Here is a 26,965-nt window from a genome sequence, read left to right as displayed (position 1 = left end):
AGTTACGGGAATCTTTTTTGGGCCAAAAACTTCATAATAGTCTTTAAGAGCATCTCCTACTCTTTTCCACCTGTTTAAATTAATGGTACCCTCTAGGGGGAACCATGGACACACTGAATGTATAAACTGAAAGTACTTTATCAATTCTTTTGTCTTAACCTTAATCCCTCTAGTCTTAAGTGCCTCCCTGAGGCCAGTCACGAACAATCCGTGCTCACTGAGTGCTTGCCCCATGCCAATTCTGTTCACTTACCATGATTCAGGCGAGACGTAAGGTGGCCGTCTGCACAGATCACAGGAATGCAGTCCCGAAACAGTCACGCTGGCCAGCGCTTTACTCCCATGAATGGTCCCGTGTCGTTATCCTTTGTGCCAGGTCTGCCCCACGGTTGGGCGCCACTTGATCCGTCCCGTGAATCAGTCCATGGGCCTTCACCTGGAGAAGGGATGGGGATGAAGGGCAGGGCAAGAGAAAAGAGAGACCGAGACTTGGCGGGATTCCATTCAAGTCTCATTTATTTTTAAAATGGCTACAACTTATATAGGGTGAAGGCGGGCCAATGGGGCAGAAGAGGGCACGGAGTGTTATCTGATAGGTCATCGTCACATCCAGATATATGAAGTAAGCAGGAGAGGGTTATGGGTAATGTAGGCAGACATGAGGATCATGGGAAATGTAGGCTGAAGCGGGAAGTTGCTTACATCATGCACATTGTAGGCAAGGGGAGGATCATGGGAAATGTAGGCTAACACAAAATGCCCTCAGGTGGGAGGGGCAGGGCAGCAGCTGCTATTCTGAGCCACTCCCTACAGATATTCTTCAGTTCTTTATATATTCTGGATATGTCCTTTGTTCTCCCACTATTGTAAATTATCAGCATTAATTTTTATAATCTGCTACATTACATATTTTATCTTCCCATATTGACAATAGTGAAAGTATAAAATATGTAAAGACTTTTAGAGAATTCTAATTCTTTCTGTGAATGTTTTGCAAGTGGAATTCCATGAAAGTACTTGATCACAATGTTAGCTTTGCAAAATTTGTACATGTATGTGAAAACACTGAAACTTCCACAACAAATGAAGAGATGTTCTTTTTGTACATCTACATTTATGAAAGATAAATTTTTTTCAGCTCTTGGTGGGTAACTGCATATAAAGTGATCAATCTCATCCAAAATTTAGGTTATCTCTTACGGTATTCACATGACTATAGTCATAAACCTGGGTGCACACAGTTACCAATCATGGTGACATGCATTTCTACATTTTGCTTTTTGACCTGTTTATGAATATGGTTCATCAGCTCACCACTCCTATATCTGTGAAACTGTGACTTGTATACTTGAGAGTTTATATTTGCAAAAACGTGTATATTATTATTGCCAATTTTTTTGTAAAAAGTGACCTATGTAGTACTCTGTCATGTTTTCATGTTTCTATAAGTGTATGGCTTTTAAGTTTTTAAAATTATCTTTCTAGACTTATATTTGCAGGATCATCTTTTGGGATCTCAGACTTGCAGGATTATGATTTTTTGGGATCCCAACGTTCAAGATTATGACCCTGCTTCTGGCAGTCTGTCTCTGTTTATTCATGTTGCTATAACATAATATCATATATCGAGTGGCTTATACTCAGAAAAAATTTATTTCTCACAGTTCTGGAGGCAGAGAAGTCCAAGGTCAAGATTTCAATAGATCTAGTATCTGACAAGAGCCTGCTTTCTAGTTTTCAGAAGTCTCTGTCCTCACATGGTTGAGGGTACAAGTTAGCTCTCTGAAGGCCCCTTAATAACCTAATTACCTGTAAAAGTCCTCTTCCCCTAATGCTGTCACCTCAGTGGTTAAGATTTCAACAAATGAATTTCAGAGTAACACAATCATTCAGACCACAGAACAGTGCTTTGTTCTTTTCAGTATATCCAGCTGTGTCTAGCGGTTCCTTGAATGCAGTCTCTTCTGAAACATTTGGCTTGAATTCTGTTTCTCCAAAGTATTTGGACATACTCCTCAACTGTGTATTACTCCAAAATCAGAGTATAGGAGAGAGTGTCTCCTTCCTCCTGACAGTGTGTATGTGTCTGGATCTCAACTTCTAGGCATCTGGTTGCATTACCAAGGCAGAGGGCAGGACAGTGCTCTGTGACTTACAAAGAGCTGAAGACAGCTGAGCCCAGAGGACTTGTCGAGGTCATCAGGTCACTTACGGACAAGCTACCAAAGCTGGCCAAACTTTTTCAATCACAGTGGGTATTGATTGAGTTTCTGGTTGGGTATCTCGGGCCCTTTGGGTTTCATTTCCATGATGAGTTAGAGCATAGATTCAGTGAGCTGATGCAGATAGACATGATACCCATATATGCTTGATCAATCTTTTTAGCGAACCATTTCCCTCTGGCTTTTTCTTAAAATCTTTTCAAAAGCAGAGGCCCCATAAAAGCTGTGCCTTTATTAATTCAGTGTTTGAAAAGGTCCAGAGCCCAAGCAAGTAGCTAGGCCTTTAGTGGCATTTCTATGTGTGATGACTGCACAGTCGAATTGCTGCCCATCATGTTTCTGGGTTAAAGCTATACTTTTCCTGGGCTGCTCCTAGCCAAAAACAGGGTATTAGTGCAGGCAACCCTGGGACCTCTGCTCTTCTTCAATGGACAACTGTGGCTTGAGGACTCTCCCTCTTTCTAATTGAGGCATTCCAACAGCTGCAGTTTAGTCCGAACTCATATTGCCAAATCCTCTTCTCTTTTCCCAAATGTCAGGTCTGTGGCATGGTCTGAAGGCTCTTCCTGCCTATTCCTGGTCCCTGCCTTTTATCCCTCACAATCCTTACCAGCTCTATACTGGTATATCTCTCAGGAAGCTAATCCTACCTTGACATTTATTTCTCAGAGGATCCTAACTAACATGTTATCTGAAGGTTTTGTTTCCATCAATCTTCAAGTAGTTAAGTACGCTCTGTAGCCGAATATAGCAAATGAAGCTTGGCTGATTATTCAGCATGTCAGGTGTTATAGGCCTCAGCAATTTAGGGCAAAGGCATTCCGTGGGATTTGCCAATCTCAGAAGCAAATTATTACATTAGGGAATCATGCTTTCCTGTCAGATGCACGTCTTACCAAAGAGGGCCCAGTGACCTGGGGACTGTTTAGGCTTCATACTCAATGGATCTTTCCAATATTTAACAGGTGGGCAGCCACCTATTCCTAAAGTGGCTCAAGTATGGGAGCGAGTGTGGGACCTGGCCAGAGGCACCACTTCCACCTGGTTATAGAACTCTCTAGGCATTTCCTAGCAGACAAAGCCTGACAAAGGTGAGAATGTCAGGTGCAGAGTGAACATTTTTCACTTTTGGGGACATTTTCTTTTTCCAGAGGGGGCTAGTTTCAGGCTTGGTAGCAGAAGGAAGTCTTGACTGATAGAACAGTGTGATCTCACTTTCAAAGGTTTCCATACCTTGTGAGCTTGATCACTGATAGCTGTGATTCTATGGGTTTACAGGAGACAGAAGGCTCCAGAACTCACTTTGCTTTTCTGGTGACTAGACTGCTTCCCAGGCATCTGCTGTGTGACCACTCTTTGAATACAGTTGCTTATGTCATTTTATGCATCATTTTTCCTTTGCGGAGACAAAACACCTGATCCTGTATACACAATTGAAAGGAGGAAAGGATTGTTTTGGCTTGTGGTTTCAGAGGTTTCCATTCACAGCTGACTGGTTCCAAGGCAGAAACAGAACATGCAGAGGAAAGTTCCTTAACTCATGACAGCCAGGAAGCAGACAAGAAGGGAAAGATCCAGAGAGAAAGGGACTGGGGACTAGATATAGTCCACAAGGTCACACCCTCATGACCCATCCAGACACACCAAGAAGTGTGTTACTAATTTCCTAGTTGTCTCTGAAGCCAATCAAGTTGATGATCAAGATTAATCATCATACTCACATATGAAGCCTGCAGTAAAATTCCCAGGCATTTAGAGTGTTTCCAAAACAGGCGAATCCAAAACAGGACTTCCATCTCTATAACTAGAACTTTGTAATAGAAAGTAGACTATCTCTTTGAAGAAGTTCACGTAAGTGGCAGAATTGTTTCTTCTTTCTCAGAAACCCACTCATCTTCAGTCAGTTTTTCTCAGACAGGTTGCAGTGGGATGTGTACAATATACCTATTGAAGGGGTTGTCAGTCAAGTACAATGTTTTGCTCCAGCCAGCTGTTTTCACTGTATTAGTGTTTGTCACTCACCAATAATGTGCTAGGGGGGTTTCTTATAGTACTGCTTGCTTTGCTAGATGAAGGCAAATGATGGTCATCAAATGCTTTGTGTTCAGAATAATTTAATAAATAGAATTCATTTAATGGGGAGATTACTATAGCAGTCTGACCCAAGCCAGGGATGGTGGCATTTGTAATTCCAGCACTCAGAAGGCTGAGACAGGAGGAGTGCCAAGAGTTTGAGGGTTACATAGTTAGTATTCAAGATGAGCAGAAGATAGGACAGAGGACACTGAGGGGAAGCTCCACAGAGGAACACAGTCACTGGGGGACGCTCCACAGAGGAACATGGTCACAACCAAAGCCTCCACAGACGGAGAGTAAACACTCTCGGATTTCTCTTTCTCTTCCTTCCCCCAGTTTCCAACCAAGCTTTCCATTGACTGAGACCAACCAGAAGTGAGATAACAAGGGAGCTCAGGTGAAGGGGTTTGTGATGATGAGGCTTCTGGGGCACACAGCAGGCTAGAGAAGGTCAGAGGCTGATTTCTCTCCCTTTTTTCCTGGAGAACATTTAAAAAACACACAAAACACAAGCTCATCCAAGCCTGCATACCAAGTGTCCTTGACGGTACAACTACAGGTCAGCCACTCTGATGACATCAGACACAGAATCAGTGGTACTTACACATTTAACTCTCAGTGGTGACAGTAAGATTCCAGATGTGAGAGTCTTCCCCAGTCCTGTAGGCCTACAGAGAATCTTTATTTAATGATAGAGTCCTGTACCTATGACCAGATTATTAGATGAATTGGTCACTAAGTGAGGAATTTGCATATGGTACAATGCATACATTGCATACATTGCATACATTGCATACATTACAATGTTCAGAACAGAGAAATGAGAATGGAAAACTCCAACTTGGTGACTGCTTGTTTTTGCATATCTCTTACATGCAGTGCTGTGATATATAACAGAATATAAAACAGTACTGTACAATACAATCAGCAAAAAAATTACAGCACTATATAAACAAGGCATATAAAAAGACATAGAGACTTTATAAACAAAACACAACTGTATAACCACAACAAAAAAGGACAGATAGTAAGACTGAGCAGTAAGTCCTCCATCTGAACAGTGGTGAAACAGTTGGTTAAATGAGGAATATCTGGATTGAACTGGTGAATGGTGATGGTGTTCAGCACCCTGACCCGTACATGCAGGAGAACAGTGCATTCTTTCATAGTCTGATAGAAAATGTTTCAATGATGCGATCTCAGCAGGCTTTGCCCATGCCCTCAGCTCACCATATTAGCCACCAACAAAGAACACTGTAAGTGTATCCAGCTGGCAGGCACTTGTCACATATCCTCCATAAGCTGCAAGAAAACAAGAGGCATGAGGCAGATAAAAACAAAGTAACTCACATTTGTTTGATAAATTCAGAGAGTTTCCAAGCTCTGCCTAAGGGAAGAGCAAGTCACCAAGTCTCAGAACCTAGCTGAACAGTGGCTAGAACTGTGCTTATAAATCTCTTGTGTCTTTTCCATGTTTCTCATCTGGCTTTGGGATTGGCTGTGAATTTGCTCCATGGAACCAGCCAAATCCTTTCCAGATGCTTGCATTGCTGAGTCCACCTGGCTGCCTTTCTTTCTTTCTTTCTTTCTTTCTTTCTTTTTTTTTTGTCTTTTACCTTTGTATCGGTACCAGGGATCGAACTCACGACTGCCTGCTTGCAAGGCAGGTGCTTATGCCGCTGAGCTAAATCCCCAACCCCTTTGGCTGCCTTTCTGAGCAGCCTAGCCAGCCCCTAATCTTCACTCATCTCTGAAATTTTATCCATTGTCCTGCTTTCAGCCCTAAGGCAAGATCCTTGATTTTCTTGAGCTCTGCAGAGGTGAGCTGTCATCAGCCTTTTGGTCTAGGGCTTTGGTGGGGAGGTCACAGTTGCTTGAGGGAGTTAGTGTCCTACTACCAGCCTCCTTTCCCTTCATCTCCTGGGCTGCCAGATGCACAGGATGCCTCCCCACAACTAGGATGACTCCCGAAACACTTAGCACTAAGATAAAATAAAGCACACAATATAATTATCATGCAGTGGCAGTTCAATGCCAAGGGCATACATTTCCAGAGCCACATGGTACACACGTACAGTGGGGTCTGGGGGGCTATAAGTAGAAAACAAGAAGCGCGCACACAACTCTCTTGCCCATTCCAGTACCCAGCTTTTTTGTCCCATTAAGAGGTGCCCCTTGTCTGGGCAGATTAAGATAGGAAAGAGCTCAGGACAATGGGCCCCTGATCTACAGTGTCTTCTAAGGGGAGAAGGGCATATCTAGGCCATCATCAGGAATGTGTATAATTTGACATCTGGTACCTTCCTGTCCTGCCTCCAAGCTAAGTGAGATCTGGTGAAGCAGCCAGTTCCTCAACCAGGAAAACAAAGGAGGAAAAGAAATCTCCAAAGTCATTTGGATTTGTCTCTCCCCAGTTGAAGTCTCTTAGGAGAGAGCAGGCCAGCACCACAGTGTGCATCTCTATCTCTCACAGACCTGAGAGCCGGATGCTTCCATGTGATAAGATATAAATTAATGCCTGAGGATTTACCTGAACAACCTGAGGAAACCCCAAAGCCAATGAAGATATGACGTATTACCATGAAGTAGGATGTTTTCTGCTATTCATCATAGATAAGATGACATTGAGGAGGTCCTAAAAGGATCATGCATGTATATTTATGCCTCAAACACTGTCTATTCTACTACTGGGAAAAAAGGAACTTTAAAATTTCCAAGTCAGTCATGGTGATGCACACCTGTAATGCCAGCATTCTGGGAGGCTGAGGGAGGAAGACCACACATAGAAACCCAACCTAGGACATTTAGAGACTTAGTGAGCCCCTATCTCAAAATAAAAAAAGAACAATTGAAGGGCTGGGGAATCAGCTCAGTGTGAAGGTCCTGGTTTCCAATCCCCAGCACTAAGTTAATTAATTAATTCATTAATCCCACACACAACCTCTTCTTTCAGCTTGTGCTTTCTGACCTGCCATATGAATCACAGTGACAAGCAAATAGTATTTTAGTAACATTCCTCTGTAGCATGTAGAGATTAGCTTCCTAAACAATTAGCAAACTTCAAGGGACCTGGATTTCCAGCCAGGTCCATGGGCTCTGCGGCCCTGAGCCTCCCCCTTAGCTTCAAGGTGATGGTGAACCTTTCAAAGCTTTTAATGAAACAAACAGCCCCTGTGACATGCTTGCAGTAAATTCTCCACTGAGAGAAGAACCAAATAACCAAACCCTGGACTCTCTCTTCCACCTTTTTGTTCAGCCATTATGGGTGTGTGTGTGTGTGTGTGTGTGTGTGTGTGTGTGTGTGTGTGTGTGTGTAAGGAGCCACTGCTCAAGAAGGGAAGAGCTCTCTAGAATTGCACCCACCTGGATTTTCCCCCAACCTCCTCCACCTGTCTTATACCGGATGGGGAGAAAATTCAGCCTTGCATGAGGCTCCCTCCTAGGCAGTAGGGGCTGCCCCTAAGTGGCAGAGGCCAGCAACCTGAGGGAGGGAAGCTGAAAGCTCACAGAGCCCAGGCACACAGAGAAGCAAAACCTCCACTTGACCAATCCTTTTGGTTTCACATAAAAATGAATAAAGACGTATTCAGGGGTGCATGTATTTTTTTTTTCCTTTTACTTTAGGTTTCAATATGGCTTGAACAGTGCTGTGTGATTTTTGGTTTTATTTCAGATTTTGGTATTTTGTTCATTGTGGGATTTTTGGCTTAGTTTTGATTTCTAAAGTTATTGTATTAAATTATTATTTCTCTTGATTACAGAGCTTTTTGTTTCCTGTTGTTTTATCCTATTGGAATTGAACTCAGGGCCTTACAAATGCTAGGGAGTACTCTACTGTTGAAATATGTCCCGAGCCCCAATTTCTAAGGATTTTTTTGGGGGGTGGGGGACATTCTTCTTAAATTTTGTAGCCCAGGCAAGTGATTCTCTCACTTCACCTAACTCTGGCCCTGACACGGTAATTTCATGCTTTTGGTTTCTTGTATTAAGTCGTCACTTAAAGCCAAGGAAGCTCAAGTGTAAGGGGATGGTAGATGCAAATGCAGCATACTCAAAACTCCCATCAGCTTTTGTATTTAAAACAAGTAGCCCATCTGAGAGAGGAAAAAAGACAAGGAAAAATTAGGATCAAATGCCTTTTCAAGCAGTTACCTGCGTATACACGTATAGTTTCCTTGAAAACAGAAAAAACTGTTTTGTCTTCAGTCACCCTGAATTTAAACTTCGCACTTGTTGAATGTCATTCCATTACTGGGGGGCTCCTTCTAAAAGTAGCTTGCAAATACTAAATGTTTACAGGGTTTGTTTGTCTCTCCTTCTGGAGTTAGATTCCAGATTCCGCTCATCTTGAACAAACAATGGAAGGAAACAAGCAAAAAGCAGTGGCAAAGTTTATTTGAAAAAGAAAAGTGAAGATTGAGCAGAGCTACACTGGATCAAGTAAATGAGGAAAACACAAGATAAATGTCCGCCCTGGAGGAAGCAGAGTGGGATATTATAAGGAAACCCACCAGAGCCAGCTCTTCTTGCAGACCGTGTCTTTTTTTTTTTTTTTTTCTTTTGTACTAGGACGCAAGGCCTTTTGTACTCAGGGCCTTGAATTTGCCAGGCTGTACTACTGAGCTACATCCCCAGGTCCTTCTGTGTCCTTTTATACTGTCCAAATCTCAAGGAAACCTATGAGAACTTCTACATCTGGGTTTCTGAGAGCCAGTTCTGGGATCCCACATCTCATGTTGATGTCAGATCTAGGCCATCCTATTGAAAACTTACCCTTGAGTTCTTGAGAGAAGTTTATGCGCAGGAGTTTGGGAACTGTCCTACACTTATATTCTGAGACCTTGTAATTAACAGGTCACACTTACTTCTCCAGTGGGTTCTGTCACACCTAATCTCCCATGTCAATACTATTCCTTGAGATTACAAAGATAAGTAAAACCGAGAGTTCATGGTTTGGAAAGAGGAAACAACTAACCTGAATCCAATTTAATAAATGCTCTCAAGAATATGCATAAATAGGGGCTGGGGATTTAGCTCAGCAGCATAAGCACCTGCCTTGCAAGCAGGTGGTTGTGAGTTTGATCCCTGGTACCGATAAAAAAAAAGAGAATATGCATAAATAATTATAAGTACAGAGATATGGCCAGAGGTTATTTCATTGTTTTGTTTTGCTGGGCAGAGGTAGGGTTTATAAGTATTAAACAAAATCATAAATATGAAGCATCAATTGGATGGTGAATTGAAAAAATGGATTATTGGGGACTATCATTTTCACTTTCCAAATAGTTGAGAGAAACTCTTTCCAGGGAAAGAGTTTGGAAATCTTAGCCACTGTTACATGTATAAGCTTGAGAAATAGTTATTGGGTAGCTAGCCAGGCACTGTACATGAACAATTTTAATCCACAGCAGGAAGCGAGGTTTTTAGACATAAGGAACAGGCTCACAGTTCTGAGCCATGGTTATCTTATCCAGTGTCTCACTACTAGTAAATTAAGTGAGAGATGTGTGAAATCTAGGTCTGTCCAGACTTCCCAATGCACCCTCAACCTACTGTCCCTGGAAAAGTGACAGAAAAGAAGAAATCAGACAAGTGATGTGTTGACTCGTGATTTGTTATGCTTCTCATTCATTTTTTAATACCACCGTGGCAGAGCTGAAGTACAGCCATCTTCATGCAGAAAATACTTTATTTAGCTAGCTTATGAGTAAGGCAGCTCACTAGCAGAAGAGCCTGAGACACAGTCGGCACAGTATTGATGAAAATTAATAACGGGCAGTGAGCTAAGATTTTGGACACAGGATGAACTTTCGCATGCAATATGAGATACAGCCCACTGTATACTAAAGAAACTTGCTGTTACTCCTTTACTGAAGGAGTTTTGAGGAATTCAAAAGCTTGGAAGTCCCTCAGGGGACATGGAATGCAGCCTATTCCCTACTAAAGGGAGATGTAGCCGCTCCCTACTAAGCTCCTGATTTCTGAGGAATTTTAAATGCAAAAGAATCGCCCACCCCAGTTTCCTTTAAACCGTACTAGTTGAAGGACTGAGGTAGAGAGCTTGAGCTCCAACTGATTGCTTTAAGTCCAGAGCAACCTGTGATATGTGGGCGTTAAACAACTGAGCAATTCCTGTGAATCTGCTTACCTGTCAGTATTTTGGGATTGAGAAATGAGGCTGCTACCTGTGCCGGATTTCTCCTGGACATCCAAGAGCTATTATTCTTGTTTCCAGTAAAACTCTCCTAACCTCTTCCTTCAATTCTCGACTGCATTCCTCGATTTTGTGAGGCCATGACCCCAGTGCATCTGACATCTAAAACGCTGGGAGTTATTTTTCTCATATCTTCATGCCTCAGTCATTATGCTCTCCGTGGGACTCAATTCATCCCTTCACTCTTGGGTACTTAACTCTCAAGAATCTAATCCTTAGCCACAAACAAACACACAAATAAACCCCCTCAATACACACTTCGCATTGCTCTAACAGACTGAAAAACATCCAAGACAACGAAATCAAGTGAAAGCAGCTGACATTCAGACGCAGTGCATGTGCATGTTTTGATGGAGTAGTGGTGGTAAAATACTGCCTTCTAGGATTGTTTCCCAGTTGGTGAGCACAGCCTTCCCCCCACGCCCCGGGCAGGTTCCTAGGCTGGCCCCTACTACTGCGCACACGGATCAAGAGCAATGCTGCTGTCTGCTTGGGACACACAGGAGGGAAGGAACGAGGATGGACTGGAAAAGGAAGAAAAAGGGAGGATTTGAAGGTTAAGGGCAGAAAGGAGTAAGTGTGAAGTTTGAGACGAGCACTTGAGGCTATCGGGTGTAAAACTGCGCTTGCGGACTTAGGTGTAGGGAGCGAGACAAAAGACTTGGGAATAAAGTCTGAGAGAGCCTGGGCAGGTCTCAGCGCACTGACAGCATGCAGCAGGCTGGGAGGTGTGACTGACGCACAGCTGTTCACTTACACTTAGCGGCAGCTGGCTGCAGCGGCGGGGCGGGGCCTCGTGGTCTCCGCCCCTCTGCCCTCGTTGGGGGCGGGGCCGGAGGTCGGTTACGTAACAAACCTGAGCGCGCGGCAGGGGAGCGGCCGGGCTGCGCCGGCGGCGGGGGCGGGGCTAGGGCGGGGCCAGGCTGCACCGCGCCAGGCAAGATGGCGGCCATGGAGGCCGAGTCGGCGATGATGACCCTGGAGTCGCTGCCTACCGATCCTTTGCTCCTCATTTTATCCTTTCTGGACTACCGGGACCTAATCAAGTAATGCACGGCGCGCGTGGCAGGGGTGGGAGCACGCGGGAGGCGGCACTGAGACACTGGGGAAGGAGGCCTGGAGGCCGGTGGACACCGGATCGCCCGTCTCCAGAAGGTGACGCTTGGGTCGGTCGCACTTATCCTGCAGAGCCATCGCAGGGCTAAGGGGCCTTGGCAAAAGGATTCTTCCAGCACCCCGAGGTCTTTCTCACGTCTAGCGCCCAGGACTCGGGGAGCGAGAGCTCTTTCTCCCAGGCCGCAGCGAGGCCCAGTTGCCCGGGACGAAGGTGGCGCCCCCCATGCTGCCCTGTCGCGTCCCGGGCTCCCCAAGGGCCCAGCCTGGTCTGTCCCAGCCCCGGATGCCGTAGATAAGCTCCGTTCCTGTTCACGCTACTCCTTGTTAGGCTGGGGCCTGTGGGTCAGGCGGCGGCGTGGACAGAGCGCGCGGGGGAAGGCGACAAGCCACCCTGCCGCCCCAGGTATGACACCAACACTATAAACACTGGCAGGGCTCACTTTGGGACTTACGTGTTTGAGGACTGTTTTGCTCTCAGTCTTTCCTCTTCACGATTGGATGTTGGATTTTATGTTTTTGGTATTGACTTCCGGTGGTGTGGTACAAAGATAAACATCAGTTGCAGGCAAGAGTGGTTAAGTGTCCAATTCTTTCAGAGACTGGGACTGTTTGGGCTCTTGGAAGAAATGATGCTACCCACTCCTCTTCCCCGTGCCCCAGGTGTCAGATTGCTGATACCCTTGACAGCATAGCTGAGTTTCTTATGCTACCATATGTGTTTGCAGAGGATGTCCTCTCTGAACAGGTAGATGAGATTACATCTTTTTTGGGTATGTGATTAACTGTTCGATTCTAGACATTGGATTGTAGCTGCTGGATCCTGTGTTATCAAGAGTTCTTTTAGGAATACATAGCTATTGGTTGGTCTAGCAAAGTAGTGACAGAGGGATACCTTAGGTTACTTGCTGCTAGTACCACGTTCTTTTATTTTTCTAAAAAGTACATTTGCCCTGATCAGGCTGTACCAATGCAGAATAGTAAAATTTTTCTTCATAAAAGGTTGTTCTGGCTCAAACTATTTTTTACCCACCTCACAGTTTTAATTGCTGCCACAGTGATCTTCCCAGGCTGTCCTTCTTCTTAAAAACTTGTGATATCCCTTGTTTAGAGACTAACCAGAACTTCTGGATTTAAGGCTTTTATCATCTGGCTTAATATGTAAAGCTTTTCAGGTTTTATTTCTCTTCACTATCATAATTGCATAATTGACTGTAATCATATTAGACCCGGGCTAACATGCCACACACTTGCTTTTTTTTTTTTGTTTGGTGGCTTAAGCTCTTGACTTTGCCTGGAATACCTTCTTCTCTATCTTATTCCTTTCTCTGCAAAATTTAGCATCTCAGGTAGATTGTGCACTTCTCAAATATAAGAACTTTGTGATCATCATTTATTCTACAGATTTTTTGGGTACTGGCTATGTGTCAGCCCATTAAATGTAAAGGAATACTGTAGTGAACAAAATAGATGAGGTCCCCTCTCATGCAATTTACAGGCTAAGTAGGCAAGATGGAAAGATGGACAAGTGTAATTACAAGAGGTGCTGAGTACCCTGAAGGAAATAGATTGCTCTGTTAAGGAATGAGGAGAAAGAGATGACCAGTTCACAGTGGAAAGATAGTGCAGTCCTGGCAGAGAAAACAGTGTATTTAGATGCTGATGGAGCCTTTCAACAGCACAGCCTGTTGGAGAAGCTAGAAGGCTGGTTTGCGGAGAAAGTAGGGAGTGACTCACAAGGCAGACTAGTTTGAGATGAAACTGATGAGATCATGTAGGACCTGTGGGCCAAGGTTAGGAGAACAGATTTTATTTTAAATGTCTTAGGTGATAATCAAACTTTTAAACCAAAGAGGTATGACCCCTCCATTAATGTCTGTAGAATTCAGTTAAGGTGAATACCACTGGCTGCTCCCCAGAGGTGTCTCCAGGAGCTTCTTTCCTGTACCATACAGGCCAGCTTTGCCAAGTGTGCAGCCCTTTGCCAGGTCCTGGAAGTTTTGGTACATATTTGCTCAACTGTATGGGTTAGATTGGGTTAGTTTGTGGGAATCTTGCCATGGGATCAGTTGCTTAGTTTGAATCTGAGATTATGTGATGCTTTTTCATCCTAGTGATTCATCATATGCCATTTTCCACCTTCACTGTGCATCAAAATTAATGACACCTTTTAAGCATAACTGTACCAGAGTTACAGCTCTCACTCCATTCTATCTGAATCAGAGACTCTATGTACTATGCTTTTGTTTTGTTTTGTTTTGTTGGAATCAAGAATGGAACTCAGGACCGTGAGCTTGCCAGGCAAGTGTGTCGCTGACCTATACCCCTAGCCCCAGAGTCTATGTAGAACAACAGTAGTTTTCAAACTACTGTTTGTACATCAAAGTCACCTTTGGTGCTATTACAGCTGTTGGGGCAGTGGAGGGAGAGGAATCAGGAAAAGAGGAAATGGAACTTGAATTTGTAAAACTGGAAGGGTTCCTGTGTTTATAAAAGTTAGTTTTTCTGTGCATAGTGGAAAAGGATGAAGATAGTATTTCTGTGAAACCTCTAAATCAAAGGCTAATAATTTATCATAGATGGATTTTTAATACACACTACTTATGTCCTTAAAAACTCCATGCGATTTGAAATTTATTGACTAGCTGTTGCCCAAGTGAATGCCTACTTTCTGTTGGTTGGAATTTCTCTTTTGAAAGGATAGAAATCCAGGTGCATTCTTTTTGCCAATGAGTTATGTAGGGTAACATCTATAGGATTGGAGCACTATTGTATTAGAACTCTTGATGTAGTAGGAAAAGCACTTGCTTTTAGTATTCCATGCTTCAGGGCAGCTGCTAACTTGTATAGTCATGAATATTGAATCAGAACTATTATGAGTCAGATGTTTTTTTAGGTGGATTTTCCAGTAGTTGCTTTAATGAAAAGTGTTGGTGGCTGCAATATTTTTTTCCTTTAAAAAATTACAGCAAAATAAAGGCTATCTTGCATTTGCCAGGGTATCTTGCATTTGTAGTATGTCTTACAAGTCATAGAAAAAGACCTGATAATGACTTTGCTTACACTTAAGTAATGTTTTATACAGAGATTATTATTCTGATAATTATGGGAAAACTCTGTAAATTGAGATCAGTTTTCATGGTACATATGTTTTATAGACGTTCTTATAAAAATTACAATTGTAGAAGTTTCTAAATTTGTGAATGAAAAGATTTTATTACTCATATGGTAATTATACCAGCTTACCATGTTAAACAGAATGCTGTCTTAGAATACACTGTTTTTGTTTTTGAGATAGGGCCTAGTTATTTAATCTAGGCTGGGCTTAAACTTGCTTGCTAAATTGCCTAGAATTTACTATCCTCCTGCTTCAGTCTTCCAAGTATGCCAAGAAAACACTGTTTTGATTGGAAAATAAGAAAAGTGAAAGGAATACAACAAAATTTAGCAATGGCTATTTTAATCTTCTTAATATTTTTGCATTTCCTTTTACTCCTTCTGTGAATTGGGTCACTGCCAGTTGTTGCTATGTGAGTCGAAGACTTAGCCAACTATCAAGTCATGATCCACTGTGGAGAAGACATTGCAAAAAATACTGGCTGATATCTGAGTAAGTATTTGAGGGACTCTGTATTCTTTTGTGTGTCTGTGGGAAGCATTAATTTTTTAGAGAACATTTTTAATTTTATATTTTTAGTTGATATAGAATAATTGAACATGTTTATGGGGTACGGTGTGATAATACAATAATATGTACAACTATAATGATCAACTCAGACTAATTAGCACTTCCACCCCCTTGAACACTTAATCATTCTGTTGTATTGGAACCTCTGAACGCCTCTTTTAGTTCTGTATAAAATAGCAAATAAAGTGTTGCAAGCTTTTCCCAGCAAACTGCTGTAGGACGATAGAACTTACTCCATCTATTTAGCTGTACGGTATTTTAGTACTTGTCATTCAGTCTCTCTCTGACTCCCTCCCTGCTCCTCTTTCCCATCCCCTGGTGAGGAATATGTATTTTTGAAATGCGACCCTTGGCTACTATAACACCTCGCTTACCTTGGTCTCCTTTGATGGCTCTTCTTGGACCTGCCAGGGTATCTTGGTATTTAAGGTTTTGTCCTTGGCCCACTGTCCTTCTGTCTCTGTGACTTTTCAGCATGTCTCGCTGCAGTTCCTAGTGACAGCCTGAGTTCTTCTAACTCCCAGACCCGAGTCTCTCCCTGTGGTGTCCACGCTTGGCTCTGAGCTCACTGGCAGCACCATCTTTTGGACTTTCCCCTTGATTGTCATGCATGGCGTAACTGGGCTCGGTAGATATTAACAGTTTGACTGAATAAAAATACAGATGACAAGACAGTGACAGTTGGGAAAGGTGAAAGGGAAGGTAGGGATGCTACTGTTTTTTCTTAGCTCTTGAGGTGAGGCAAGAAGTAAGGTTGGTAAGGCAAGAAGTAGAGGTTTAAGTGAATTATTTAAAGCTGCAGAGTTTAATTCTGCCAAACTAAAAATTAAGGACAAAACTATTAACATTGAGAGGAAGAAAATGAGGAAGAGGGAATTTTAGTTAATTCGACTTTGAATTTTAAGTATTGCTATGTCCTCATCTTTCACTTGGTAGTATCAGCAGTTATGTGTAAAACTGATAAATCGAGAACCATACATTTAAACATTTAGAATGGTTGAGATAACATTCTTGAATAATTTAAGCTCGTTTTGAGAGATTGGGTTTAGAACTAGTTTTTTATCACAAGTTCTTTGGTACATTTTACATTTTTATTTTATTTTTAAGGCATGAGGGCTTCCTGCCTGTTAGCCTAGTGTTGTACCACTGAGCTGTAGCCCTATCCCTGTTCTTTGATGCTTTTTAGTTTTGATAATACGTGTGTATATTGTTTAGATTAATAAAAAGATGCTTTCCTCCTGAAAATCCTACCTCGATTTGTGCTATCCTCATCCCTAAACCTCCCCTTTGCATCCTTGGCCTTCCTGGAGCACCATCTGTCCAGGCATCCAAGCCAGAACCAGGAGTCCTCTGAGCTCTCCTGTGTCTTTCTCTACCGTGATTTAATTGCCAGCCTTTCCTGTTTGCAGCTTGTATGTGTTTCTTCAGGCTCCCCGTTCATTTCACTTCGCATCCACAGCTCTAGTTCAGTTCATTGTCTCTTAACCGGTACTGTTACAAATCTTCCTCTGTGCTTCTGGTTCCCACCCTGAAATCTACTTCTGTCAAACCACAGTTCTTCTAACTCTGCTGTGAAAACTTTTCCATAGCTCTCATTTCCTTCACAAGAAGGTCAAGCGAGTCAGTATGGTATCTTCAGGCTTTCCATGTCTGCTTTTTTCCCATCCCTTCTGATTCTTAAATTCATACTTTATTCGTTCTCCCTAGTAAGACTATACCTTTTTGAAGTTATTTTTTTTAATTTTGTTTTTTTTAATGTCTTCAGTGGCAACTAAGTGAACACTCAATAAATGTTTGTGGGCTGTAGCTCAGCGGCATAAGCGCCTGTCTGGCAAGCGTGAGGCCATGAGTTCAATCCCCAGTACTACAAAAATAAATAAATAAATAAAATAAAAAATAAAAGAATAAATGTTTACAGATTTATACCAAATAGAAATGTTGAAACATATAATTATTTTGCTGCTTTATGGTTCTCTAATACAATACAGATGTGCTAGCTTAATATTGTATCAATAGATTCTAGATATTCTCTAAAATATGACAACTATATATATACCTTTTTACAATTAATACATTACTAGGAATAAGTTGAAATTCTGCTTACATACTAGTCACACTATATTTTATTAATTTTTTTGTTTTTTGAGACAGAGTCTTGCTATGCAGTTTAGGCTGGCCTTGAACTCATTATGTAGCCCAGGCTGGCCTTGAACTCATGGTGATCCTCCTGCCTCAGCCTCCTAAGTGCTGGGATTACAGGTGTGTGCCACCATGCCCAGTTTATATTTTTATTAATGATCAGAAGACATTTAAGTAGAAAGTAAGAGAATAAGTGACTTAATCCACCGTGCCTACAGTAGCTCCCATTAAAACTTTTGAAGTATGTATCATTGTTTGCTATATAGTCTCCCTTTGTTGCTAAAATAATGAAATGTGTTGTTGTTGAAAATATATGCTAATATCCTTTAAAAAGATTTTTAATTTTATTTTTAAAATCTGTTTAGGGAAGAAAAAACACAGAAGAATCAGTGTTGGAAATCTCTCTTCATAGATACTTACTCTGATGTAGGAAGATACATTGACCATTACGCTGCTATTAAAAAGGCCTGGGATGATCTCAAGAAATATTTGGAGCCCAGGTGTCCTCGGATGGTTTTATCTCTGAAAGGTACTGGAATTTAGGGTCCACGTTCCCCCATTTTGGTTACTGTTGGTATGAGTAAGTTGAATAACTTTGAATGGTGGTTTACAGTTGCTAAGAAAATGGAGTACCAGTAGAGTTAGAGTACCTTTGCTCTGGGACTTGCCCTGTGTTTACTCAACCTTGGGACTTCATGGTTGTGTACTTGAAGAGAAAGCTGAACTTGTTTTGTCCTTATATTTGTTTTATATAAAGAAAATAGTAATACTAAGATTGCTTGAGAATATCTATTGTGATTTCTTTAAAAATACTTTTTTTTCATGCTAAAAATTGAACCCAGGGTCTTTACCAGCCAGCCATTCAACTCTCAAGTTTTTATTATGGGAAGGTTTTCAATTAAGGATTTAATTTCTTTATTAGATAGAAGACTGTTCAGACTTTTTATTCTTATGTCAATTTTGATAAATTGTGTTTACCTAGGAAATTATCTCCATCTAAATATTAAATTAACTGGCGTAAATAAAATAATTTATAATATAAAGCGAGAATATAATGTTTACTGAATCTGTAATACCACTTCTTGCACTTCAAATACTAATTTTTTGTACTTTCTTGACTTTCTTGGTCAGTCTTGCTAGGTTAATTTGTCCTTTCAAAAACTAGCTTCTTGGTCAGTTTTCTTTGGTCAGTCTTCTTGGTCAGTTTATTTTTTATTTCATTAATTTGTCTTCTGTTGAGTTTTCTTCTGATTTTTTTAACCCCCTGACTTGAGATGATTGCTTAACATTTTTTTTTTGTGATACCAGGGATCGAATTCAGGATCTCACACTTGCCAGGCAGGTGCTGATTGCTTAGATTTTTAAGCTTTCTTTTTTTCTGATGCATTTAGTTGTTATAAATTCCTACTAAGCATATTAGCTTATCCTGCAGAATTTAATATGTTAAATTTTCATTACTATTATTGTCTGTTTTTATTTCTTCTTTAACTCATGGATTATATAGAAATGTATTGCTTGACTTCTAAACATTCAGAGCTTTTTTACTAATCTTTATTTTATTTTTGGTACTGGGGATCAAAATCATGACCTCATGCTTGCCAGGCATGTGCTTACACTACTGGGCTAAATTCCCGGCCTCTTTTTAAATAATCTTTAAAAATATATTTTTAAAGAAAAATTAAAAATAAAACCATATTTTAATTTCACTGTGATCAGAGAATATATTCTATGTGAGGTCTGTCATTTAAAATTGGTTGAGATTTTTGCTGTGGTCCATGTGTAATCTGTTTTGTCTATTTTGGGGACTTGTTTCATGTTTAATTGAAAAGAATGTGGCTTTAGCAATTGTTTGATTCAGTACTGTAGATATAATTAGTAAAATCTGTCAATGTTCAAATCTTTCTGCACCATTTTCTTCTTTCTTGTTTCTATTGGTTATTGAGAGAAGTAAGTTAAAATCTCTCACTGTGGAGGCAGAGATCTGAGGTAGCTCCCCAGATTCCCAACCCCTGATGTACAGACCTAAGCAAATCGTCTCTCTTTGAGTGTTGGTAGAACTGTAAATAATTGATTTCACTGCTGTGCTGTGATTAGGCCACATATTACGAAAAAGGTAGGTATAAAGTCCCAAATTAGTTGAATTTGAGATCTTTGTTAATCAAAAGGAAAATTGTCTTGGGTGGGCCTGCCTCAATCCAAGTGGGTCCTTAAAGGGGAGTGGGCCTTCAAAGACTCAAAGTGTCTCTCCCTGTGTTGATACTGAATAAGCAAACTGGCATGTTACAGAGAAGGCCACATCATAGGGAATGAGAGGTGGCCGATAGGAGCAGAGGACCTCTGGCCGGCAGCTGCAAGGAATTGATTTCTGCCAGTAATCAGTGAGGTAGAAGAGGATCCCAAACAAAAGATGCATAAAACGAGACTTCAGCCTTGTCCAGTTGAGTCATGCCTAGACTTCTGACTTACGCAAACTGAAATAATATGTGAATCTCCTGGCTCTGTTTCCTGGCAGGTGGACTTGGCTCCCTCCACCTTCCCTCAGTTGAGCCTAGAGTAGAGGGGCTGACTGTCCTGTGTGGGAGAGGTATTTAAGAAAGGAGCCTTGCCCGGGCTGTCTCAGCCTCACATTTACTTGAAAAAGAAATGAGTGTTGGTTTGCTTGTTTGTTTTGTGGCTCTATGGATTAAATTCAGGACTTCACATGTGGTAGGCAAACACTTTACCCCAGAGCTACATTCCCAGGCAGTGAATGTTACGTCAGGCTGCTATTATTGCAGCAATGGAAAAATATGCTTGTAGATAAAAATTTTCCATTTCAGCCATGCATAGTGGCACACTCTTGTAATCCTAGCACTTGGGAGGCTGAGGCAGGAGGATCGTTATGCATTCAAGGCCAGGCTAAACTTCATAGTGAGAGCCTGTCTCAAGACGACAAAAAACAGAAATAAATTTTCATTTTAGTTCATTTAAAAATATATTTTGAAGCTGTATTAGGTGCATAAAGTTAGAATTATAATATCTGTGTAGGAAATTTAACCTTTTTATCAAAATGAGAAGCCGTCCATTAGCTCTATAGAGTAAAGCTATTTCCCGTTAAGTCTGTTTGCTGTGATTTTTTAATAGAACTGTCCTAGCATTCTTCTCTGTACCTATGTTATATACAAGTATATAATTGTGTAGTTTTTGATTTGGTTGGTTTTTGTTTTTTTCAAACATTGCATTTTGAGCCAACGCTGATCTTTATCTGTGGCCCTTGTTTTCAGCTGGTATGTCAGTTTGTCTTTCATTGGATTATTTAGCCCATTTATATTTAATGTATGTATTTGAATGTAAATAGATTGTGTCCACTGTTGTATTTGTTTTGCATTCTTCCTAATTATGATTTTTTCATTCCCTTACTCTTTCTTATACTTTTTTAGCAGTTACCATAGATACTAAAGTGTATATCTTTGACTTAAGGTCTAGTGTAAATTAATATTTTTATGACTTATTGATGAAGAAGGAAAATTAGAATACCTTATTTCCAATCACCTCCAGTCATCTCTCTTACAGTTTTGAGGCTTTATTTGGGAGGAAAGGAGAGTAGAACGTTGAAGATCAAACTCAGGGCCTTGTGCATGTTAGACAGGTGTGCTCTCCAGCTAAGCTATACCCGCTTCTTTTGTATTATATTTTTGCAGTTTTACTTTTCAGCATACTTAGTGTCATTGAAAACATAATTATTATATAGTTATTCAATACTGATTTAGATTTCCCTTCATATTTACCTTTTCTGGTTGTTCTTCTTTTCCACATCTTCATTCTTCTACTGGGAGTCATCATCTTCTGTCTGAAGAATTTCTTTTAATGAGGGACTGTGCTGCTGAATCTTTTCAGATTTCCTTAGTCTAAAAATGTACTTCTTTCTAATTAATTAATTAACTAACTATTGATGCTGGGGATTGATTCAGTGCCCCACATTCAGTGTGTAAGAGTTCTAACACTGAGCAGTATCCTTAGCCCAGAAAATGTATTTATTTCATCTTCACTGTTGGGAGGATATATTTACTGGATATAGAATTCTGATCAGCACTGATTTTTTTAGTTACTTTGAAGATGTCATTCTTCTGGCTTCTTTGATCCTGTTGAGCAGTCAGCTGTTTGTTTAACTGTGTTCCTGTTGAAGATAGTAATTATAAGCCTTTCTTCTCCTCTAGCTACTTTTAAGATTTCTTTTTTGATTTTCAGCAGTTTTCCAGAGATTTGTCTTGGATATAATTTTGTAATTATTCTCCACGAGGTTCATAATTGCTTCTTGACTCATTACTGAAATTCTCTTGTCATTTAATTTATTGAATATATTAATGTATGGGCATTTATGGATATTTTAAATCCATGTTTACTCACTTCAGTAACTGGATATATTGTGAATTTAGTTGTATTTTTAGTCATTTCTTTCCCTTCTTGCTCTTTAGTCAGATTTGGTCTTTATGTAGGCCTACTTTTTATTTATTTTTGATTAATTGCTCAATACTACTTGAGTTTGAGGGCAGGGTTGCTGTCTTCTTCTAACAGTTTCCTTCTGTCTTTGGCTGGCAGCTAGTTAGTGGACAGATTGCCTTAATCCAATTAGGAACCAGTGTGATTGGGGACCGGGCTTTAGTCTTTGTGAGTACTATAGTAGTCTGTTTTCAGTTCCCCCTGCTCTGGGATGTGGCCCTTCTGGGTCCTAGCCAAGAGACCTGGCTTTGTGGACTGTACACCCTACTCTTTTCTTTATCCTCCAGCTTTATGGCAGTGCCTGAACCTTTGCTCAGCTTCCTGATGTTTCAGCCTCATGTTGGCTTTTAGAATTGGCAGTTGCTTCCTTCAAGAACAAAGGGACTCCAGAAACCTTAGTTTACTTCTTCTTAACCTCTTCTTCTTTCTGGTTTTTTAATAAGTCTTCAAACAGTAACCTGGTCGGTCACTACTGGAAGTGGAGCTCTCCTCTCACTTGTAGTTTTTCATGTGTATTAAAGCTAAACTACATGGAAGTTTACAAATAAGAAATTATGATTTAAATCAGTGGCCTGCTCATAGCATGAACATGTACCTTACGTCCTGGTGCATGAGAATTTATCATAGAAAGGGAGGATTTATTTATCATAGAAAGACCACGTTGAAACCAGGCACCACAGTGTGTGCTGTAGTCCCAGTCCTGAGTCAGTGGGCAGGAAGATCACTTGAGCCCAGGAGTTTGAGACCAGCCTGGGCAACATAGCCAAGACCTTGCCTCAAATTAAAAAGAGAGGGAGAGAACTGTGTTAAAATTCTAGAAACATCAGCTTAGAGAATTTCTGGCTTTTTAAAAAAGGCAGTATTGAATGGAGTAGGTTGTTGAAAATGAGATCTACCCTGTTTGTGTTATAATGTAAAAAATTATTACATATTTCAATGGTGTCCTCTCTCCATGTTCTGCGAAGTGCCAGAGTTTTCTCTGCTGAGAAGAAATGAAGGACTTTTTTACTTGCTGAGTTCTAAATGTTTCCAGTATGCAGTTCATTTCCCCTGTAGTGTGGCAGTATATTTTAGAAGAGCTCCCTTGCTCTGAGGTGGTTTCTGGAGTTAGCAGTGAAGGCTCGTGTGTCTTCACAATTCCCTCTTTGGTGTGATTTGCAGAGGGTGCACGGGAGGAAGACCTGGACGCAGTGGAGGCTCAGATCGGCTGCAAGCTTCCCGATGATTATCGGTGTTCGTACCGCATCCACAACGGACAGAAGTTAGTGGTTCCTGGGTAAGATGTGCCATGTTTTTGTGATTTTTACGTGATTTTTAAATGATACAAGTTACGTTCTCAAATGAAAGTAAATAGACTGCTTTTATGGTTACCCTTAACAAAGTAGAGTAGTATAGGTATTCCCTCTTCCTCTTTGCAGTAGTCTGTAAGAAAAAATGTATAGCTAGAATTAGATTTTACCAAAATTAACTATTTCTCATAAAAACATTTCTGCTAGCACCCTTATGATTAAAATGAAGTCTGTTCAGGGGTTAAGGGTATGGGGATGAAGGGCAGAGGTGCAAGTGAGTATATTTTAACTAAACTCTAGCATTCTTGACATGTTTATCCTGTTACAGGCTGTAAATTGTCTGGGGAGCTTGTTTTGTGGAGGCATTTGCTATAATCAAATGCCTATTTAAACTTCTAAAACATGGCATAATTCATTGTGAAGCTTTTTGGTAAAAGCAGACTGTGTAATAGCTGTCAGTTTCCCTCACAGCTTTGACCAGGTCTGCTCCTTTCATACGTTCATGACATTAAGTGTCTCAGAGACTTTGATACTGTGAAGGGCTTGTAAGAGGGCGAGAGAACATTGCAGTGACCCTGTGGAGCCTGATGTTCATTATGTGTGAAGAATCCTATGAGGCTCTGTTCACAATTTTAGAGGAGAACTGAGTGTGTTCAGGGAATCTCAGAAGTTCATATTGATATCACAAGACTAAAAATCAGTTATCAGGTACAAGTCAGAAATAGAAGTCAGTCAGGACTAGATAAACCTGTACTGGCGATTGTTTATTTGGGGGGTGGATTTGTTTCCTTATCAAACTGAAACATGGCCAAGTTGAAAATTTGTCATATTTTAACAGCAAATAGGAGAGAACTTTGTTGTAAGAATTATCCAGAGGCTGGAGGGCTCAGCGGCATAAGTGCCTGCCTGGCAAGTGCAAGGTCCTGAGTTTGATTCTTATACACATACGCACACACACATGCACGCATGCACTCAGAAAGAATTACCCAGATCCAAGTAAGTCATGAATTTGAACGCAGAATATAGCCCAAGGTGAGACTTCAGATAGAAATCTTGTAGAGACCAATCTTGTAGAGACCACCAGGTAGTCATTGATATGTCATAATTACTACTATTACACATAAGAAGTAAGATGAATATTACCGCGTGTGTTTCAAATTTGGACGAGATTTAGACTGATTTTTATTTTGATTGCAATGTAAGTAAGCTAAAGGTTTTGTCAAGATAAAGGTATCAGAGAATTTACCCCTTTTAACAGTAAGTCAGCCATGTATGTATATATATACCAAAACATTGGCAAATCATTATATTATGGCAAGATACATTCCTTCCTTTCTTTTCTTTTGTGTATATGTGTGTGTGATACTAAAACTTAAACCTAGAGCCTTCACCCTGAGCTACATCTCTATCCCTTTTTTTAAAATAAATTTTTAGCCAGTTGTGGTAGCTCACATCTGTAATTGCAACACTCCAGGAGGCTGAGGCAGGAGGAGTGCCATGAATTCAAGGCCAGCCTGAACTACATAGTGAGACCCTGTCTCAAAAAAAAAAAAAGCAGATTTTTAAGACAGGGTCTTGCTAAGTAGCCTAGACTGGGCTCAAACTCAGAAACTTTTTGCCTCAGTCTCAAAACTATGTTGGGATTATAAGTGTGCACCACCACAGCTGGCTAGAGATTGCTGAAATCAGCAAAACTACATTTTCTAAAGACTGACATTTAAGGCTAATTAAATATTTAATTCAATTTTTAATTTAAATCAGAATCTCCTTTCTGATGAAGAGTGTGAATTTAGTATACAGAAAATTGTACTGATTTTGGTATTCCCTGTGTGGAGTCACTGATCAGTACTTCTGAAGTTGTTAGTGTGATTCGTCATGTAGCTAAAGCACAGCCTCGGTTTGGTACCACTGTTTCATCTTCGAGTCTGCTTCCCCTCAGGTTGCTGGGAAGCATGGCGCTCTCGAATCACTACCGTTCTGAAGATTTGTTAGACGTTGACACAGCTGCTGGAGGCTTCCAACAGAGGCAGGGACTGAAGTACTGCCTGCCTTTGACCTTTTGCATCCACACTGGTTTGAGTCAGTACATAGCTGTGGAGGCAGCAGAGGGCCGAAATAAAAATGAAGTTTTCTACCAATGTCCAGTAAGTAGAAGTGTGTTTGAATGTGGTATTTGGGTGCATTAGTATTTTCAGGGTTGTAGAACAGAGAGAAGAGAATATTATATTTTTAACTAAGTAAAATTACTGTTCTGACACAATGGTGTAAAATGCCAAAAGAAAGCTTTACCACTGGGCAAACAGTGTGAACTCTTGTATATATTAGAAGGAGAACTGTGACTTCAAGTTTAAGAGAACCTAGTAAGAAACTTCTCTTTGAAGTACTTAATTATAATGTATGTTTCTAGCTTTTTAAAAATTTAGCTTTTAAGCATATTAGAATTGTTCAGGTCTCTTTAACTCTCAACCCAAAGCCCTTTCTTCTAGGCTGTAACAAGCCATCTGTCTTACAACCTCAGCTTCCTAGTTGCACAATAATTTCTTCATTCATTCTGACCGTAGTAGTAGTATCTTCCTGAAGTGCCTGGCACTCTTCTGAGGACATTATAGAAGCAGCTTAAACATAGGAATCGTAAGAGCAGGCACTGAAAAGTGTGAGGAATACCTGAGTGTTTGGTGGAACATTAAAGTTATTTTTATCTTTTACTTTTTCTGGGAAGAAATCGAGGTAATGAACAATAAGAAATGTATCAATTGCGTTCTTTTTCTCACCTAGGACCAAATGGCTCGGGATCCAGCTGCTATTGACATGTTTATCATAGGTAGGAGAAAAAGTCATTCTTTTCTCTTCTTCTGGTTAAAAAAAAAGTTAATAAAACTTTCTAAGTTATGAACAACTGGCTTCTTTATACTTGGATTTCTTGAGGCTTTCTGGCTTATAAAGTACTGCATCTAAGCTCTCATTAGAATAGCTCTTACCTTTTCTTTGAATTTTTTTTCTGTTTGGAAAAATGTCATGCCCTTTGCAAGCTTGTGCTCTTCTATGGGTTGGTGAGATGCATAGAATTGCTCTGTATATAGATCCCGTAATACTTTCTTGCATTTTCTATTGGTTGTACTGATATATAATTAGACATATATAAAGTGACTTCATACTTTCTGTCTTTTGGTGCTAATAGCAGATACCGATGAGTCACATTAGAGACCTCTGGAGCAGCAGTCTGTGAGACCACTGTAAATCATGTGCTTCATAAAGTCCTTGTCACATCCCATTTTCCTTGGTTATAAAAGGATATTTCTTAGAGGTTTTGAGCACCCATTAGTTAGTGTTCAAGTGCATTTGCTCTTCATCCAGTCCAGTGCTGCTTAGATTTTGCTCCTATCAGAAGCTTCATGGCTGTTCTGTTTTTTAAAGGCATTGCTGATAACATATTTAGCCTTCCTATGTATGAGTAGTAAAGAGGGTGCCTAGGGCTGTGTTCAGTGATAGAGCACATGCTTAGCATGCGCCAGACCTTGGGTTCAGTCCTCAACTGTGCATATACACACAAAACAGAAAGGCCTTGCTAGGTGTTATATCTAATTGCAGTCTTGAACAGAGAAAATTTATTTGTTCCCTACCATGACACAGTCCCGAGTTTGTGGCATACCTTGCAACAGTAAGATCTTACTCCTACCTCGTAAGTTTTTAAATTTAAGCCCTTGCTCTCAACTGATTCACTTTTTCTTTTTTTTTTTTTTTTTTT

General features: G+C 40.6%; 1 protein-coding gene, 1 long non-coding RNA gene and 1 other non-coding gene across 5 annotated transcripts in view; 2 read left to right on the top strand and 1 right to left on the bottom strand.

Moving 5' to 3' along the window:
- The window catches only part of LOC134470930 (uncharacterized), a 20,775-nt gene extending 8,057 nt beyond the window's left edge, over positions 1-12,718 (bottom strand). Inside the window, exons 1-4 of one of the 2 annotated variants that reach the window (XR_010040195.1) lie at positions 12,081-12,718; positions 5,529-5,600; positions 4,903-4,966; positions 254-436 (exon numbers count right to left, since the gene is read on the bottom strand). This is a non-coding gene — a long non-coding RNA (uncharacterized LOC134470930). Of the gene's footprint in view, positions 1-253; positions 437-4,902; positions 4,967-5,528; positions 5,601-11,269; positions 11,411-12,080 lie in introns of those variants that run through there. The other variant, XR_010040194.1, reaches the window with a different exon arrangement.
- The window catches only part of Fbxo3 (F-box protein 3), a 27,617-nt gene continuing 12,041 nt past the window's right edge, over positions 11,390-26,965 (top strand). For both annotated transcript variants that reach the window (XM_063227756.1, XM_063227757.1), the window contains exons 1-6: positions 11,390-11,558; positions 15,146-15,235; positions 17,818-17,981; positions 23,093-23,207; positions 25,160-25,364; positions 25,996-26,041. In XM_063227756.1, the coding sequence (XP_063083826.1) occupies positions 11,455-11,558; positions 15,146-15,235; positions 17,818-17,981; positions 23,093-23,207; positions 25,160-25,364; positions 25,996-26,041 (724 nt within the window). In that variant the 5' untranslated portion in view covers positions 11,390-11,454. The remainder of the gene's footprint in view (positions 11,559-15,145; positions 15,236-17,817; positions 17,982-23,092; positions 23,208-25,159; positions 25,365-25,995; positions 26,042-26,965) is intronic.
- On the top strand, positions 19,946-20,082 carry LOC111755217 (small Cajal body-specific RNA 21). Its single transcript, XR_002789788.1, has one exon. It is a non-coding gene; the product is annotated as a small Cajal body-specific RNA 21 (non-coding RNA).

Source organism: Cavia porcellus, unplaced genomic scaffold (genome assembly GCF_034190915.1).
Source record: "Cavia porcellus strain 051 isolate PalLab524CR breed Dunkin Hartley unplaced genomic scaffold, mCavPor4.1 scaffold_17, whole genome shotgun sequence".
Classification (NCBI taxonomy): domain Eukaryota; kingdom Metazoa; phylum Chordata; class Mammalia; order Rodentia; family Caviidae; genus Cavia; species Cavia porcellus.
The sequence above is the reverse complement of the archived record's forward strand: the minus strand, read 5'-3'. Positions and strand labels throughout refer to the sequence as shown.